General features: G+C 46.2%; 1 protein-coding gene across 1 annotated transcript in view; it reads left to right on the top strand.

Annotated features, from left to right (window-relative positions):
* The first annotated feature begins 7891 nt into the window (after positions 1-7891).
* MAML2 (mastermind like transcriptional coactivator 2) overlaps positions 7892-18431 on the top strand; it is a 207388-nt gene continuing 196848 nt past the window's right edge. The window contains exon 1 of the mRNA XM_032220310.1: positions 7892-8441. Coding sequence (XP_032076201.1) covers positions 7986-8441 — 456 coding nt within the window. The 5' untranslated portion in view covers positions 7892-7985. The remainder of the gene's footprint in view (positions 8442-18431) is intronic.

Here is an 18431-nt window from a genome sequence, read left to right as displayed (position 1 = left end):
GCAGGAAATCCGATGGTTGTAGCTAATATAAATAACATGTCATAGCTGATAGTTGTCCAGCTGATCATCGGAAATTCCAGTTCACCCAAACTGGCAGCATTTTTTACTATTGGTTCGGGGTGAACTGGTCCGAACTGGTAGCATTTCAGCCCTGGGTGTAACTTATAAAAAGAAACGTGTGTGACAACAGTTCTCAACCACCCTTTTGATGAGTGGACTTCAACTCCCAGAATTCCCCAGCCACGTGTGCTGGCTGTGGAATTCTGGAAGTTGAAGTCCACCCACCTTAACGTTGCTGAGATTGAGAAACACTGCCTTATAGGAATATAAATACTTGTTACATTTCTGTGACTGGGTTGTGAGGGAAAGGGAAGGGATCAAATGAAACTCCAGGAGCAACGATGGAAGGATGGGCAAATGGTTTCATATTTGGCTTGTGGACTTAACTGGAACTATCTTCTTGGAAATCAGATCAATGACCATGATGCAGCTACAGTCCAATTAAGCATTTGATGTTTAATAGAGCATTTAATAGAAATAGAGCATTTAATAGAAAGAAGGACTAGGGGAGACATGATAGCAGTGTTCCAATATCTCAGGAGCTGCCACAAAGAAGAGGGAGTCAAACTATTCTCCAAAGCACCACAGGGAAGGAGAAGAAGCAATGGGTGGAAACTAATCCATGAGAGAAGCAACTTAGAACTAAGGAGAAATTTCCTGACATTTAGAACAATTAATCAGTGGAACCGCTTGCCTCCAGAAGTTGTAAATGCCCCAACACTGGAAGTCTTTGAGAAGATGTTGGATAGCCATTTGTCTGAAACGGTATAGGGTTTCCTGCCTAGGCAGGGGGTTGGACTAGAAGACCTCCAAGGTCCCTTCTAACTCTGCTGTTGTGTTGTGTTGTGTTCTGTTGTATTCTGTTGTGTTGTGTTGTGTTGTGTTGTATTGTATTGTATTGTATTGTATTGTATGTATTATTTCAGACTGTACTCAGCAACCAGGTTTAGGCTCGCTTGTTGCTACTTTACAATAAAGTGGTGTTAGTGAAGGATATGGAGGGCCAGGATAGAAGATAATGGAATAATTGGGAAAAGCGAGCACGCACATAAAGACACGGCATACATTATCTATTACAATGATGGCTAAACTTTTCCGGACTCAATGCACCTGCACATGCAAATGTGTGTGTGTGCACACAACCCCCCCCCCAAATGCAATGCACGTGCAGGCCCTCACACATGCAGCCTACCCATGTGCCCTGCCCTGTGAATGTGCATGCCCCCTGCATGTGTGCACCCCTGCATGTGCCCTGCCTCCATCCCCCCACTCATACGCAGCCGAAACCTGAAGACTACCTGGCAGGCAGGAGGTGCTTGCGCATATGTGGCGGAAGTGAGCTGGGACGACGGCTCGTGTGCCCACAGAGAGGGTGCTGCCCCCCACCTCTGGCACGTGTGCCATAGGTTTGCCACCACTGATCTATTATGTTCAGATGTCAAATAAAAGCCCTTGTAAATAATGAGTGTACAACTCCTTAAGATGGAAATTGCAACACGGGACTTTCCTTGTATTAAATTACATCACAAATGTGTTTTGACTACTTCTCATTTGTGTTATGTCCTCATTGTGTTACCCTCATGGTGTGTGTGTGTGTGTGTCTGTGTGTGTGTAAGCCTATGCCTGAGCTAGCCCTAAATCATTCTTAACTCATGCTGGTATTCAAGCAACATTTTCACGCTTATAGCATGAACTTACAACGTCTAAAATGTTACACATTTTGCCACTGGTTGTAACAGAGACAAAGTTAGGTCATCTGTAAATAGGATTTGCACCCCGACGACAAGACACTGGTGTGGGTGGGCGTTCTTCTGGTTTGAGGGTCAGCTTTGTTTGCTGCCCTCTTCTGTTGTCAGCACAAGACGTTGGACACAGTGACCTTGAAAACCTTAATAGCCTGGGCTTGAAATGTGACCCTGAAATAGCTATCTTCCTATCACCTCCTGAACAGACCACGCAGGAATCTGATTGCCTCTATGCAGAAAAGAAGAGGTGAGAACTTTTAAATCGAAGTCCTTCTTGTGACATGGGATCAGGGGTGAAACCCAGCAGGTTCTGGCCGGTTCTGGAGAACCGGTAGCGGAAATTTTGAGTAGTTCGGAGAATCGGCAAATACCACCTGACTGGCCCCAGAGTGGGGAGGCTGAAAAAAGAGGCTGAAAATCTGGGTTCATCTTATACACTGAATACAGCACTTTTTGCCTCCCCAAACCCCGCCCACTTCACCAAAATGGCCATGCAGAGCCTTTAGGAGGCTTATAGGGTGCTCCTGGGGGCTGGGGAGGGCAGAGATGAGCGAAAAATGGGCCGTTTTGCCCCCCAGCCCGCAGGAGCACTCTGTAAGCCTCCTAAAGGCTATCCATGCCCTTTTTGGACAAAAATGGGCCCGTTTTTGTGAAAAACGGGTCATTTTTGGGAGGTCTGCAGAGTGCAAAAACTTTTTTTTTTTAATTTGTCTCTTCAAAACCTTGCTGCATCTTATACTCCGGTGCGTCTTATACTCCACAAAATATGGAAATTCACTGTGTGACTCCAAATTATTGTTTCTGAACGTCAGTCAATTCAAATGGTGGGTAGGATACCGAGCCCAAGAAGGAGCGTAGGGATGACAAAACGGTCATCAGCCAGAGCCATCGCATTCGTACTGGAGGACGGTGGTTGGCAGATGTTTCTCCCACTGGAAAACGGAAGGAAGCGAAGCCAGAGCAATTGACAAATGCTTTCCTCGTCATGCCCCGTGCACGCAAGATCAGACAGCCTCCCCTCCGCAGTGGGTTGGATCAGAGGCAATAGAGGCAGGACAGGGATTAGCTGCAAGGACAGAAAATTTCACGCTGGCATAGTTTCCTGCTGATTCAAGGCAGGGTGGAGAGCTTTTAATTCAACCACCGGGAATGACCCTCCGTTCTGCGGGTGACTTTTTTTTTTTAAAGTTAGATGTTAGATACACTGACAAATCTCGTTGATATCAGAGGGGTGGGAGTCTCACACAATGAAAAATTGCAGACCGATTTGCACTATTTCAAAGGTCCATTTTTTTTTATGTTTAAACTACTTCCCTAAAGAAATAGAATAGAAGAATAGAATTCTTTATTGGCCAAGTGTGATTGGACACACAAGGAATTTGTCTTTGGTGCAAATGCTCCCAGTGTACATAAAAAAAATGATACATTCATCACATTCATCACTTGGGAGTCCTCCTGGACCCACAGCTGACTTTTGATCATCATTTGTCAGCTGTGACCAGGGGGGCATTTGCCCAGTTTCGCCTGGTGCACCAGTTGCGCCCCTACCTGAACCGGGAGGCTCTCACAACAGTCACTCGTGCCCTTGTGACCTCTAGGCTGGAGTACTGCAACGTGCTCTACATGGGGCTGCCCTTGAAGAGTATTCGGCGACTTCAGCTGGTCCAGAATGCGGCCGCGCGAGTGATCGTGGGTGCACCACGTTTCACCCACGTAACACCTATCCTCCGCGAGCTGCACTGGCTGCCTGTTGGTCTCCGGGTACGCTTCAAGGCGCTGGTTGTCACCTATAAAGCCCTTCATGGTATTGGATCTGGGTACTTGAGAGACCACCTACTGCCAATTACCTCCACTAGACCGATAAGATCGCATAGATTAGGCCTCCTCCGAATTCCATCAGCCAGCCAATGCCGGCTGGCAACTACCCGGAGGAGAGCCTTCTCGGTGGCTGCTCCGACCCTCTGGAACGAACTCCCCGTGGAGATTCGTACCCTCACCACCCTTCAGACCTTATGCACCGCCCTTAAAATCTGGCTGTCCCAGCAGGCCTGGGGCTAAAGACCCCAACCCCGCCCGAATGGTATGACTGTTGTGCTTTCTTTTAATAATGTATTGTCTTATGTCTATAACTTGTTTGTTATCCCCTCCCCCCTGAATTGTGAGCCGCCCTGAGTCCCCTCAGGGAAAAGGGCGGCATACAAATAAACTAATTCCAATTCCAATTCCAAATCATAAGGTACAACACTTAATGATAATAAGAGGACAGTGGTGGGATTCAAATTATTTTACTACCAGTTCTGTGGGCATGGCTTGGTGGGCGTGGCATGGCTTGGTGGGCGTGGCTTCGTGGGCATGGCAAGGGAAGTATACTGTAAAATCTCCATTCCCTCTCCACTCCAGGGGAAGGTTACTGCAAAATTCCCATTTCCTCCCGATCACCTGGGACTTGGGAGGCAGAAAATAAATGGGGGCAGGGGCAGTCAGAGGTCGTATTTACTGGTTCTCCGAACTACTCAAAATTTCTGCTACCGGTTCTCCAAAAATGGTCAGAATCTGCTGAATGCCACCTCTGGTCATGGTTCCACCACAAAACCGCGGTAGACAAAAGCGCGCTCGACGAAAGCGCGTACGTGACGTCATCACAGCGCGACGAAAACATCGCGCTGTGAGCGGTAAATTTAAAATTAAAGCGAAAACCTTACCCTAACCCCCCTAAACCTAACCTTAACCTAACGCTAACCCTTAACCTAACGCTAAACCTAACCCTAACGCTTAACGTAACCCTAAACCTAACCCTAACCCTTAACCTAACCCTAACCCTAACCCTTATCTTTATGTGAATCGGCTTGCTTTAATTTTATTTTAATTTCAATTTAATTTATTTTTAATTTTTTTCGTCACGCTGCTGATGACGTCAGGTACGCGCTTTCGTCAAGCGCGCTTTAGTGGACCGCGGTTTTGACGGGTCACGCTGGTCATATGGTACATATAAGCAATCAAATCATACTAGGAAACAATCAATATCAATTGTAAGGATACAAGCAACAAAGTTACAGTCCTGCAGTCATAAGTGGGAGGAGATGGGTGATAGGAACGATGAGAAGACTAATATCAATAGTAATGCAGCCTTAGTGAATGGTTTGACAGTGGTGGGGGAATTATTTGTTTAGCAGTGATGACATTCAGGAAAAAACTCCTTGTGTCTAGTTGTTCTGGTGTGCAGTGCTCTATAGCGTCTTTTTGAGGGTAGGAGTTGAAACAATTTATGTCCAGGATGTGAGGGGTCTGTAGATATTTTCAGAGTCCTCTTTTTGACTTGTGCAGTATACAGGTCCTCAATGGAAGGCGCGTTGCTGGCAATTGTACAATGGTTTGTAGCTGTTTTTGCTTTTTCCACCTTCCGTGGCAACAATTACGGGCTTCAGGCACTAATAAAGGAGAATATTTGTAGAGTTGAAATGAGTTGCTCTCTGAACTTGGTTGCTTTCTTGCAGACGTTTCATTACCAAACTAGGTAACATCATCAGTGCTAGTACGTTTGGGTAATGAAACATTTGCAAAGCAAAACAAGCAAGCTCAAGAGAGCCCCAAGGACCCCCTCCTCACTTTAAGCATCTTTTTAGAAAGCCGCAGGCACATGGCACCAGGAGAGCTCAAGAGTGGGAAATGGGCATTGTAAAGGTAAAAGTTCCCCTCCTACATATGTGCTAGTCGTTCCTGACTCAAGGGGGTGGTGATCATCTCCATGTCAAAGTTGAAGAGCCAGCGCTGTCCGAAGACGCCTCCGTGGTCATGTGGCCGGCATGACTAAATGCCGAAGGCCCACGGAACGCCGCTACCTTCCCACCAAAGGTGGTCCCTATTTTCTACTTGCATTCTTTATGTGCTTTTGAACTGCTAGGTTTGCAGAAGCTGGGACAGCTTACGCAGTTACGCAGCGCTAGGGATTCGAACCGCCGAACTGCCGGTCTTTCTGATCGACAAGCTCAGCGTCTTAGCCACTGAGCCACCTTGTCCCTGGTGAGTTTAGGATTTGTATTTACTTCACTTTATGACGGTCTTTCACCCAAGATTAGGATCTGTTCTTAAAGTTGCTCAGTCTTTCTCCCTTACTTATAGCCTTCTGCCAGCTGCACGGCCAGTTCATTTTTGACCTGGTGCTCCCTGACTTTTGGCATGGCCCCACCGCCCGTCCAGAGGTCGCTGAAGGAAGTCCCAGCGTCGCTCATGCTGGGCGCTGCAAACGGCATCAGGAACGGCCGGCGGAGGAAATGGGCAAACTCTCTTGCAACGACGCTGCTCCGGCGCTAGGGGTCTCCCTACACCTGGTTTCCAGAATGGGGGGATTTTTCTGGTGCAATACCGCCAGCTCCCCACTAGGGCTCCCTTCCTCTTCAATATCTCTCTCTCTCTCTTTCTCTACCCCCCCCCCCCGCTTCCCTCCCCGGTGAGTCTCACGTTTGCTGCCGCTGCGCTTCTTTTCTACGCGAGCACAATGAAATCTTGTGCCGCTGTAAGCCCAGCGCCGCGCAATCCTCGCAGCCCGGCGGCGGCGGCGGTGGAGGCTTAAAACCGGAGACGGGCGCCAGCCAAGGGGAAAAGAGCAAGAGCCGCGGCGGGATTGCAGAGAGGAGAAGGAGGGGGGCGGCGTCGAGCCCCCACCGCCTGGAAACTAGTGCCAAAAAATCCGGAAAGAAAGAGAGGGAAGATCACTCCCGCGATCCTCGATCCGAGAAGGGGGGGTGGGTGGGATGAAATCTCCCAGGGTCGCTCCGTTTTGGAGGCAAAAAGCCGGGGACAGTTTGTAAGTTTCAGGATCGCTTTGGTGGGGGGGAAAGAAAATCGCTTTCCCCAGAGACGGAGCGAGGAGGGATGTCTCTATTCACCCCACAGCTTCGGGCCAGGGGGCCGCGGTAAGCGCCGGGCTGCAGAAGCCCGAAAGATTTTTCATTGAATTTTAATTTTCCTCTCTCCCTTTCACTTTTTTTTTCCCACCGAGAAGCAAAAAACGGCTTTTATTTTTCTATAATTTTTTTTTTTGAAAACTTCGGATTTCTGTTTTTTGGGGGCGCTTATTTTTTTTTAACCCCCTTTATGGTGTTTTGATTACCTCCCCCCCCCCCATTGGATTCGGGGATCGAGGGAGATCGGGGCGACAGGCGGGGTGGAGAAAGCCAGCGGAGTAGTTGCAACCGCTCTACCAAGGATATCTCCCCCCCCCCCAACTCCTTCCCGCTCGACCCTTCTGACTTACGGATCCCGCGATCAACTTTCTTCCACCTCGTGTCCTGACTTTTTTTTTTCCTTTTCATTTTTCCGCGTTCCCTTCTTCTTAGGGGGGGACGACGCCGCCGCCTGTCGCCAGGCTTCTGCACCCGATCCTGGTTTGCTACGATCCCCAATAACTTTCTCTCCTTTTCGGAAAAGCATCTTCTCAACTTCTTTTTTTGGGGGGGGGATTGATTGAAAGAAAACGCCCCCCAAGATTCGCTGCTTCTTGGAAAGTATTGCTCCGTGTTATTAATAATCAAGGAGGAGCAGAGAGAATGTATTAATTTTTTTTTAATGGATTCCTTTTTTTAAAAGGGATTCCTACAGCTCGGGGCGGATTTTTTTTGGGGGGGAAGGAATCGACTCCCCCTAAAAATATTCTGTGGTCAATTGCCTTCCTCGGATTTTCAATGTCTCGGGCAGTTCTGCACCGCTGGAATGGATCGTGATCAATTTCTTTCCTTCTTAATTTTTGGGGCACGCGAGGGGAGTTGCGCTCCCGGGCTAACAGATCTCCCGAAAAGGATTCCGATGGCTTGTCTGTAGTTTTTTTGGTGTGTGTGTTTTTTTTTTTGCGCGACCCCCCAAAACAAAAAGAATAATAAATCTGTCAAGCTGTCAGGAAGGATCGCCGCTCCTAAAAGGGGAGGGGGCTGACTTCGGGTTGTCCTACGGAGGAAAGGAAGGAAGGAAAGAAAGAAAGAAAGAAAGAAAGAAAGAAAGAAAGAAAGAAAGAAAGAAAGAAAGAAAGAAAGAAAAGAAAAAAAACCGAGTCCGATCTGGAGCTAAGCGAGTGGATTCCCCACCCACCCACCCACCCCCTTCGTTCATGTGAGCAGCGTGAGAAAGGAGCGCGATCTCCGGTTGGGAAAGAACAGCGGAGCGCCGGCAGGAGTCCGGCCCGTCGGGATGGGGGATACGGCGCCCCCTCAAGCCCTGGGTCTCCTCGGAGGAGGAGGATCGATGGCGGCGGCGGCGGCAGCCCCGCGGGTTCACAGCGCGATCGTGGAGAGGCTCCGGGCGCGCATCGCCGTCTGCCGCCAGCACCACTTGACCTGCGAGGGCCGCTACGAGCGGGGCAGAGCCGAGAGCTCGGATCGCGAACGGGAGAGCACCTTGCAGCTACTCAACCTGGTGCAACACGGGCAGGCGGCCCGGAAGGGAAGCAAGCACGGTAAAGCGGCCGGGGCGGCCGGAGGCAGCGGCTCAGCCGCGCCTTCTGCTAACGCCGCAGCGCCCCCTGCGACGGACTACTATCCCCCGCAGCTGATCAGCAACGGGAGCGCTGGTGTCAGGAGTGGGATCAACGGGGAGCAGCCCAGCGCCGCGGCTGGAGGCGACGGCAGGAATCCGGCCCTGATTGCGGTGAGTGGCGCGTTAGTTCTCCGGTCGTTTCCTTACTGTTTAATGCTCCTTCTATGCAGCCTAAGCGAAAGATTTGGTGTATGTCAGAGAGTCAGCAACCCTGGCTCTGGAGCCGCATGTGGCTCTTTCATTCCTCTGTTGCGGCTCCCTCTTGCTCAAAATAAATGTCCCAATTACCAATGTGTGATACCTGCCGGCACACAATTTATTGACCTCTTCAAACACCACCACCTCCTTTAAGCCAATCATGGATTAAATCCAAGATAAGGGAAAGTTTCAGAAGAAAACAGAACTTTAACTACATATGCTAGTTTTGTGGGCATGGGAAGGGTTTTGTGGCTCTCAGTGTTCTCTTTTCTGTGGGAAATGGGGCCAAATGGCTATTTGAGTGATATATTGATATCGAGTCTGGCAGCCCATCTCCAAATTTATTTCACAGATAGTCCTCGACTTACAAAGATTCATTTACTGACCGAAGTTGCAACAGCGCTGAAAAAAAGAGAGTGGTGACCGTTTTTTTCAGACTTAATGACTATGGCGGCATCCCCGCAGTCACGTGATTTACATCCGAATGCTTGGCAACCGGCTCGTATTTATGATGGTTGCAGGGTCCCTGGATCATGGGATCCCCGTTTTGCAATCGTCTGACGAGCCAAGTCAACGGGGAAGTAGGATTCACTTAACAACCAGGTTACTCATTTAACAACTTTGGTGAATTTGCTGAACAGATGTGGCGGGAAAAGTCATAAAACGGGGCAAAACTCACTTAACACATTTCTCGCTTAGTAACATAAATTTTGGGCTCAGTTGTGGTCGTACGATGAGGACTAATTGTATTTATGTGCACCCTGCCTTTATTGTAACTGTGAGAGGGATCTTGGAGTCCTAGTGGACAACCATTTAAATATGAGCCAGCAGTGTGCAGCAGCTGCCAAAAAAGCCAACACAGTTCTAGGCTGCATAAACAGAGGAATAGAATCAAGATCTCTTGAATGGTTAATACCACTTTATAATGCCTTGGTAAGGCCACACTTGGAATACTGCATCCAGTTTTGGTCGCCACAATGTAAAAAAGATGTTGAGACTCTAGAAAGAGGGCAGAGAAGAGCAACAAAGATGATTAGGGGACTGGAGGCTAAAAGATATAAAGGAATTGCATATGTCAGTTTAATGAAAAGAAGGACTAGGGATGGCATGATAGCAGTGTCCCAATATCTAAGGGGCTTCCACAAAGCACCCGAGGGCAGGAAAAGAAGCAATGGGTGGAAACTAATCAAGGAGAGAAGCAACTTAGAACTAAGGAGAAATTTCCTGACAGTAAGAACAATTAATCTGTGGAACAACTTGCCTCCAGAAGTTGTGAATGTTCCAACACTGGAAGTTTTTTAAGAAGAGATTTGATAGGGTTTCTTACCTGAGCAGGGGGATGAACTATAAGACCTCTAAGGTTCCTTCTGTTATTCTGTTATATCCAACACATCTGCCTCCTCCTATTTTCCCCATAACAACCACCCAGCTGAGCTTCAAATAATGCAACTAATCAATCACAGGTTTCCAAACCAAGGTTTGTTGAGCCAAATTGAGCCCTTTTGTAGCTTCAGCTGGCTTTTTGCCCTGAATAGTCCCCATCCTCCACTTCCACTGGGATTGTCGGAATCTGGAACAAAGTTGGGGGACTTGGGGTGGGGGCAGTACTAGGCCTAAACTCCTGCCTAAGGAAAATTCTCCCCTCCAGGTCTTTTCTTTGAAGATCTCTTCCTGTCTGCTCCCCTCACCCCAACATATACACAACTTGGAACCACATAACACTTGAGAAACTGACCCACCTTGGAGGCTGGGAGGGACTGGGTGGGACAGAAGAGGCCCAGCAATGACTGTTATCCAGTTATCATCTGGAGCAGGGTGAACTGCAACCACAAGAGCGGCTTGTGTCACACACACACACCCAGGCACACACACAGAGGGGGGGGGAGCCAGTTTGGGGACTCTCTCTTGATCTCCAGGTGGAAGATGGAATCAGGAGAGCTTCCCTTCCCCCACCCAGATCCCTAGGGCTTTTGCAAAACTGAATTTCATTTAAAAAAGAAAAAGCTAATCAAAGTGTTGATTTGTTTCCTTAGATTTAGATGCTGCCCAAATCAGGGTGACCTTATAGCAATAGCAATAGCAGTTAGACTTATATACCGCTTCATAGGGGTTTCAGCCCTCTCTAAACGGTTTACAGAGTCAGCATATCGCCCCCACAGTCTGGGTCCTCATTTCACCCATCTTGGAAGGATGGAAGGCTGAGTCAACCTTGAGCCGGTGAGATTAGAACCGCTGAACTGCAGATAACAGTCAGCTGAAGTGGCCTGCAGTACTGCACCCTAACCACTGCGCCACCTCAGCTCAGGTCAAATTTTCTTAATGCCACCCTGATTTGGGCAGTATCTAACTGAACAATATTAAAAGTACAATATAGAATGTGAAACAGAGAAAAAAAACACTCAGCATCCGTCTGGACCAGGCGTGTCAAACTGGATTTCTTCAAGGGCTGGATCAGCATTGTAGTTCTCCTTCGCGGGTTGACTGGGGGCGGGGGGAAGAGATGGGATGGATGCCACCTGTAGCACCTTGCCAGCCAAAACAAGGCGCGCGGGGGGGGGGCAGTCCACTCTAAATCTCCTCTCTGCAAGCAGGAATCCAATCAGAGAATCATATCCACCTTATTACCCATACAGTAGACCAGTTCTTCAAATCTCTCTGGAACTATTCTGAGTGAGGCTTCCCAAGAGCATGAAGCAAACTCCTTGTCCCAACAAAAAAACCCTTTTATTAATTTCCTGTGAATTCTGCTCATTCACATCTAGCAAAGTCTTTCAAGGGTGGATTTATAGTCACAGATCTTATCTGGCTTGGAGAGCTAACATGCTGATATCTGCAAAACCTGGCACGGAATTTCAGAGAGTCACGAACCAATTAAGCGAACTAATTGTCTCCTGTAACCTCTACTCCCCTTTTGCTCCTCTTTTATTTCCTCTGGGAGGGGGGCAATCATCGTCCACCTGTGGCCTTACTCCCAAGTCGGCCCTTGCTCCTCAGATGTTCCCTTCATCTGGCAACTCTGCACATAAGCACACTGGGAAGAGGCTCCAGCTGTTCATCTGCTTCACTGATGTCTGATCTGAAGGCAGCTGATAACTGGCATACGGCTCTGGCCCCCTCTCTGTCTCCGACACAGAGCCCACATCAGAGCCTTCCCCAGACTCCAGGACTGGCCCATGTTCCTCCCCAACCTCCTCACTGTCTGAGTCCTCTGCCATAACAGGAATATCATGAAACACAGACACACACAGAGAGAGACACACATACACATTTAGCTCTGTTGGCTAAATGACCCTGTCCAGTTTATACACTATAAAGCAGATATTTCAGGAACTGCACTGGTTGTTCTTAAGCTTCCAGACCTTCAACGTGCTCGAAAAAGGGGGGGAAAAAAACTCTGTTTCAAATAGGACTTTGGGTAACCGAATGGACATTAAGATGCTTCTTAAGCCCATCTGGTGATGATGTTGTTTCTTTAGTTATGTTTTTATGTTGCCTCGGGGATCTGCTGCTTTTATGTTGTGGATGATGAATCGTTGATCAGGGTGAACGATCAGGAGTGTAAGATATACCAGCAGCTGACGGGCCTAAGAAATTGCTAGTGGAGTCTGCAAAACATCATCAGCAAAATCACGACTGTTCTTCTTCAAACAGCCCTCGGGTCTGCCCTTCAGCCCACCAAAGCACCTCCCGTGGTCCAAAATTGCCATTTGGGGCCTGCTTTGTTCCCCCCCCCCCCATTCAGAGCTTTAATGGTAGAAGTGGCCATGGAGAATTTTGGGTACAAATTTTTCCATCTCCATTATTTTAAAAAAAATCCCTAGATTGAGGCTTTCCAATCTTGGCAACTTTAAGATGCAAGGACTTCAACTACCAGAATTCCCCAGCTGGCCACACACCTTAAAAGTTACTAAGGGTGGGAAATTCTGCTGTAGACCGTCTCCCTTTAAATTGAGGCAATGGAAGGGAAGGTCTTTTAAACCAGGGACGTTATGATAAGGAAGGTCAAAAAAGTCAAGATAAGTGCAGTTGAAATTTTATGTTTTATATGAGTGGTGCATTGCAGAGTTGTGCAGAGTTTGAACCACACCATTATGGCCGCCATCTTGATTTTTTTCGACCATACACTATAAGCCTCTGTGCTTTGAGTAGGCATTATAAAATTTCATGGGGCAGGGATTTTGTTGGGAGCCAAGAAAATATAAGTAGGACCCCATTAGGGAATTAGGCACCCAATGTTTCTGCCCCATGTAATTTTATATTAATTTAATTTAAAAAGTGAGTAGAAAGCTAATATTCTACAAAGTAAACCTCCTATGAGACACCTATGTTGTCAATAACAATTATTGGTCCCTATATATTTTATTGGAACACAGTGTTCCAATATCTAAGGGGATGCTACAAAGAAGAGGAGGTCAACCTATTCTCCAAAGCACTTGAAGGCAGGACAAGAAGCAATGGATGGAAACTAATCAAGGACAGAAGCAACCTTAGAACTAAGAAAAGAAATTTCTTGCTAGAACAATTAACCGGTGGAAAGGCTTCTTTCAGAAGTTGTTGGAGCGCCATCATTGGAGGCTTTTAAGAAAAGATTGGATAGCCATTTGTCTGAAACGGTATAGGGTTTCCAGCCTCAGCAGGGGGTTGAACTAGAAGACCTCCAAGGTCCCTTTCAACTCTGTTATTCTGGTATCCTATATAACCTATTTAACCTGTTTAAACCTTTTTTGTTGTCACATGCCGAAAGCAGTGCGCTCACGACCTCCCTATGCGCCCCACCCTTCTGTGCATGTGTGTGTGACAACCCATGTGACATGCAACCCCCCCATGCTCTCCTACCTCGCACATGCTCGTGCGACCCCCACCAGTGCCTCATTTTCAGCCTAGTAGGCCTCCCTGCAGCATCCTGGGAGCAAAAATGGGCCACAGGGCACCACGCCGCACTGCCCTCCACGCATGCGTACACAGCCCCTTCAGAATACACACGCATCTCTCACATGCGCCTCCCTCCCGCATGATGCGCGGCAGAGGCACAAAAATCAGCTGACCAGCGGGAGGCGTGAACACATGTGCGGTGGAGCTGAGCTGGGGTGCCCACAGAGGGGACTCTGTGTGCTACCTGTGGCACGCATGCCATTGGTTCACCATCACGGCTATATAGCTTTCCAGAAACCTTCTTAGAAAATAAAACACTTGAGTGGCTCCAAGAGCTTGGTTTTATTTTTGCTGTACACATGTTTACATATACACATGTTTTGCAAGAATGTCGTCATCTTAATTTCATTCTGGGCTGCAATTAAAGACTAGATCAAAGGCTAGTTTAGAAAACGACAAAAGTCATTCGAGCCAGATTTAGGCTTGTGTTAAAATATCTGCACGGCTTCCCACCTTTTTTCTCCTGCAAATAATGCAGGTAATCCTTGACTTATAACCCCTTTTGGGACTGGAATTTTGGTTGTAAGTCAGTGTGGTCACAAGTCAAATTACGACGTGACCAGATCTGATTTTATTACCATTTTTATAGTGGTTATAAAGCAAATCACTATGGTTATTAAACAAATCTGGTGGGAGTTAAGCAACTCTAGATGCACCAATAGACTTTTTTTTGCCTAAAACAGGCAAAAAAAATAATAGCAAAACATGATCCTGTGAATTGCAGGACACTGCAATTGTTCATCAATGCAAATTGTTTGCCAAGCACCCCTGGGATCTCTATGGAGATTCTCAGACATCCCGTTCATGGTTGTCCCAAAGGTGCTCTGACTGGATGGATCAGTGAGAGCTGAAGAAGCTTCTTGGGTGAGAAGGGAAACATCTTCAAAGAAAAAACCAGAAAGTCCAGTTGCCACTTGAAAAAGCAACTTTGGGAAGACCTCTGGGATGATATAATGGACTTAAATATGAACATAGGTCATGAAGCACTTTTTCTTAGGCCATCCTAGCTTTGAAAGTTGTTAAACCAACCGTCATAAGTTCAGGACTGCCTCTATTGTCACTAACGCAGGGATCGGAAGAATAATTTGGTTATTATAACTACATCCACTTACATTGACAACATTTAATGCAGAAATGTACATGTTTGTGAAGAATAAGTCTATGCACATGAAATATGCATGCTCAGGGACAGGTATAACTTTCTAATAACGACTGGGACATAACAGAGGGAAGCAGTTGAATGATGGATGGAACATCTAACATGTTTTCGGTACTTGAAGATATCTTATGTTCCTTGTGGGCTTTTTTTCCCTTCTAAACCTCTTATCGTCTTAAGAGTTGCTCCAATTTGTCACTGTCCTTAATATGCAATACATGGAACTGGATACGGTATTTTTGTTGTGGTCTGACCAATGTAGAACAAAAAGGAATTGTGGTTTCTCTTGATCTAGGCACAAGACTTGCACTGATTACATTTGCTTTCTTTGGGCTACACTGTTGGTTCAAGCCAACATACAATACACAGCAGTTACTCCATTTTTTTTCCCCTTGAAACAATTTTCTAAAGAGAGAGATTGCATGGGGGACAATAGGATAAATTCCAAGTTGGCTCCTACCTCTTAAAACCCAAATCAGCTTGCTCTGTCGCATTTAGTTGCATTATAAAAAAGATTAGTTCTCCGGCATAATCAAAAGAACTCAGAGAGTCTAAAATTAAACTTGTCCTTCAGCCATAAAATTGACTATTCCGATATTGTTGGATAAATCTATATTGGGCATCATCCCCTTTAAGACATTCCCATTTCCATAGTCAAAATAAATAATAATATGAAATATCTACAATATAGGGGGGGACTTTTCAATGTCTTAATGAGATTTACTTTTTGTAAATCAGTCTTAAAAGTTTCCTTCTTCTTTTTCCATGCTTTTCAGACCCCAGAAAAACAATTAATAATGTCTGGTGTTTAGGAACATGTCTTTATTTACAAGGTTGTGCCAAAGCTGAGTTTGGGTTAATTTGTTATTTTTTTCCCCCTCTGTTGATTCAACACAAAAGATAATCAAAGAGAAAAACACGTAGCTCTTAGAGAGTTTTAATAAAGTTATCTCATACTTATTTAGTAGATTTCATAAATATTCAGTGTATATTAATTCAAGGAAGCCTAAAAAATACTGAAAAGGGATATTGTTTGTTAACAGCAGGTATGGAATAGGGCACAGATGTTGATTTACTTAAAGCTAACTTCTAAATTCATCTTCGAGATAACATTTTAGCCACATTCATCAAATAATTCTACCTTACCTAAGTAAACGTCCCATAGGTTTCAGTTGCATTTAATACCAAGGAAGAATACCCATTTCTCCGTAATCATCTAAGAAATAGGTTTTTCCATTCTCTAAACAAGTAAAGGACATGAGTAATGTTTCTTCTTACAACTGATGCTTTTCAGAAGAAAGGGAAGAGGGAAATTTCTTGAGGTTTTCAGCTTTGGAAAAAAAACAACCTAAATGAACTTTGATAGCATTGTAGGACATAATTGCGTCAACTTTCAAGACCTTTTCAGACAGAGAGTTAGTTGGTGGTGGCAGCAGCTGAGAAGACAACTTCGTCTGTTGCTAGTTTTTAAATGGTTTATAAAGAAGACATAAAAACAATCATCTGCAACTAGAAAAAAATTAGAGCAAAATAATTAGGTATTATACGTACACACACAAACACACACATATGTGTGTTTGTGAGTGAGTGTGAGTGAATAGCAGTTAGACTTATATACCGCTTCATAGGGCTTTCAGCCCTCTCTAAGCGGTTTACAGAGTCAGCATATTGCCCCCAACAACAATCTGGGTCCTCATTTTACCCACCTCGGGAGGATGGAAGGCTGAGTCAACCCTGAGCCGGTGAGATTTGAACAGCCGACCTGCAGAACTGCAGTCAGCTGAAGTAGCCTAGAATATATGTGGTATATATGTGTAAGTGTGTATCAGGGGTGGTATACACTTACCTTCCCTACTGGTTCGCAAATGTGAGCATGCACGCAGATCCTTCTGCGCATCTGCTTTTGGCGAAAAAAGGGCCTAAATGGGATACCATAGAGCTGGGTGTGCGTGGGCAGTTTCCGCCACCAGTTCAATCAATCCAGTCCAAACCAGTAGAATATGACCTCTGGTGTGCTTGTGTGTGTTTATATGTATATATGTATGTATACATACATCAGTGATGGGTTACGGCCAGTGCCTGCTGGGACCAGGAGGCACAAATACAATACAATAGCAGAGTTGGAAGGGACCTTGGAGGTCTTCTAGTCCAACTCCCTGCCTAGGCAGGAAACCCGAGGTGGCGCAGTGGTTAGAGTGCAGCACTGCAGGCTACTTCAGCTGACTGCAGTTCAGCAGTTCAGCTGTTCAAATCTCACCGGCTCAAGGTTGACTCAGCCTTCCATCCTTCTGAGGTGGGTAAAATGAGGACCCGGATTGTTTGGGGGCAATAGCTGACTCTGTAAACCGCTTAGAGAGGGCTGAAAGCCCTATGAAGTGGTATATAAGTCTAACTGCTATTGCTATTGCTACCCTGTACCGTTTCAGACAAATGGTTATCCAACCTCTTGTTAGAGCATTTACAACTTCTGGAGGCAAGTTGTTCCACTGATTAATTGTTTTAACTGTCAGGAAATTTCTCCTCAGTTCTAAGTTGCTTCTCTCCTTGATTAATTTCCACCCATTGGTTCTTGTTATACACCCAAGTGCCTTGGAGAATAGTTTGACTCCCTCTTCTTTGTGGCAAACCCTGAGATTTTGGAACACTGCTTTCATGTCTCCCCAATCCTTCTTTTCATTAAACTAGACATACCCAGTTCCTGCAACCGTCCTTCATATGTTTTAGTCTCCAGTCTCCTGATCATCTTTGTTGCTCTTCTCTGCACTCTTCCCAGAGTCTCCACATCTTGTCTACATCGTGGTGACCAAAACTGGATGCAGTATTCCAAGTGTGGCCTTAGCAAGGCATTATAAAGTGGTGTTAACACTTCACGTGATCTTGATTCTATCCCTCTGTTTATGTAGCCTAGATCTGTGTTGGCTTCTTTTGGCAGCTGCTGCACACGGCTGGCTCATATTTAAATGGCTGCCCACTAGGACTCCAAGATCCCTCTCACAGTTACTACTATTGAGCAAGGTACCACCTGTATTGTACCTGTGCATTTCGTTTTTCTTGCCTAAATGTAGAACCTTACTCTTTTCACCATTGAATTTCACCGTTCTGGGACGGTGCTTCAGAGGGCCCGCCCGCCGCCCGCATTGCTTCCCTGTATTTGACCCAACCGGGCCATTTGCGCATTCAGCGTATGGTGCCTGCACAATGCTCCGCCGAGCAGCTGGAGCGTTGCAGGGCGGTGGTGCACATGCATGCACAGCTCATGTGCATGTGGTGGACGACCGGCCCCATCGCAGGGTACTGGACCCACCACTGACATACACACACATATACATATACAGTGCATACTTTAATGATAAATATTTACAGTTGGTCCTCAACCTATGACCACAAGTTTCCATTGGTAAGCAAGGCATTTGTTAAGCGAGTCATGCCTGATTTTATGACCTTTTATTGCCACAGTTGTTAAAACAAGTCACTGCAGTTGTAGTGCGGTAGTTAAGCAAATGCGGATTCCCCCACTGATTTTACTTGTTCAGAGGCGGCTGGGAAGGTCAAAGATGGTGATCATGTGACACCCCCCCAAAAAAAAATATACTGCAAGTACACGCCAATAGCCAAGCACCTGATTTCGAACACTTGACCATGAGATGCTAAGACATCATCAGTGCAAGCATTGGTTGTAAGTCACTTTTTTCCCAGCGGCATTATAACTTTGAACAGTTGTTAAGTGAATAGTTATAAGTCGAGGACTACCTGCGTTGTGCTTTTTTTTTTTTTTAAAGAAATAAAGAAGACAGAGAGAAGGGAGGGAGGAAAAC

Source organism: Thamnophis elegans, chromosome 6, assembly GCF_009769535.1.
Source record: "Thamnophis elegans isolate rThaEle1 chromosome 6, rThaEle1.pri, whole genome shotgun sequence".
NCBI classification, from domain to species: Eukaryota; Metazoa; Chordata; class Lepidosauria; order Squamata; family Colubridae; genus Thamnophis; species Thamnophis elegans.
The sequence above is the reverse complement of the archived record's forward strand: the minus strand, read 5'-3'. Positions and strand labels throughout refer to the sequence as shown.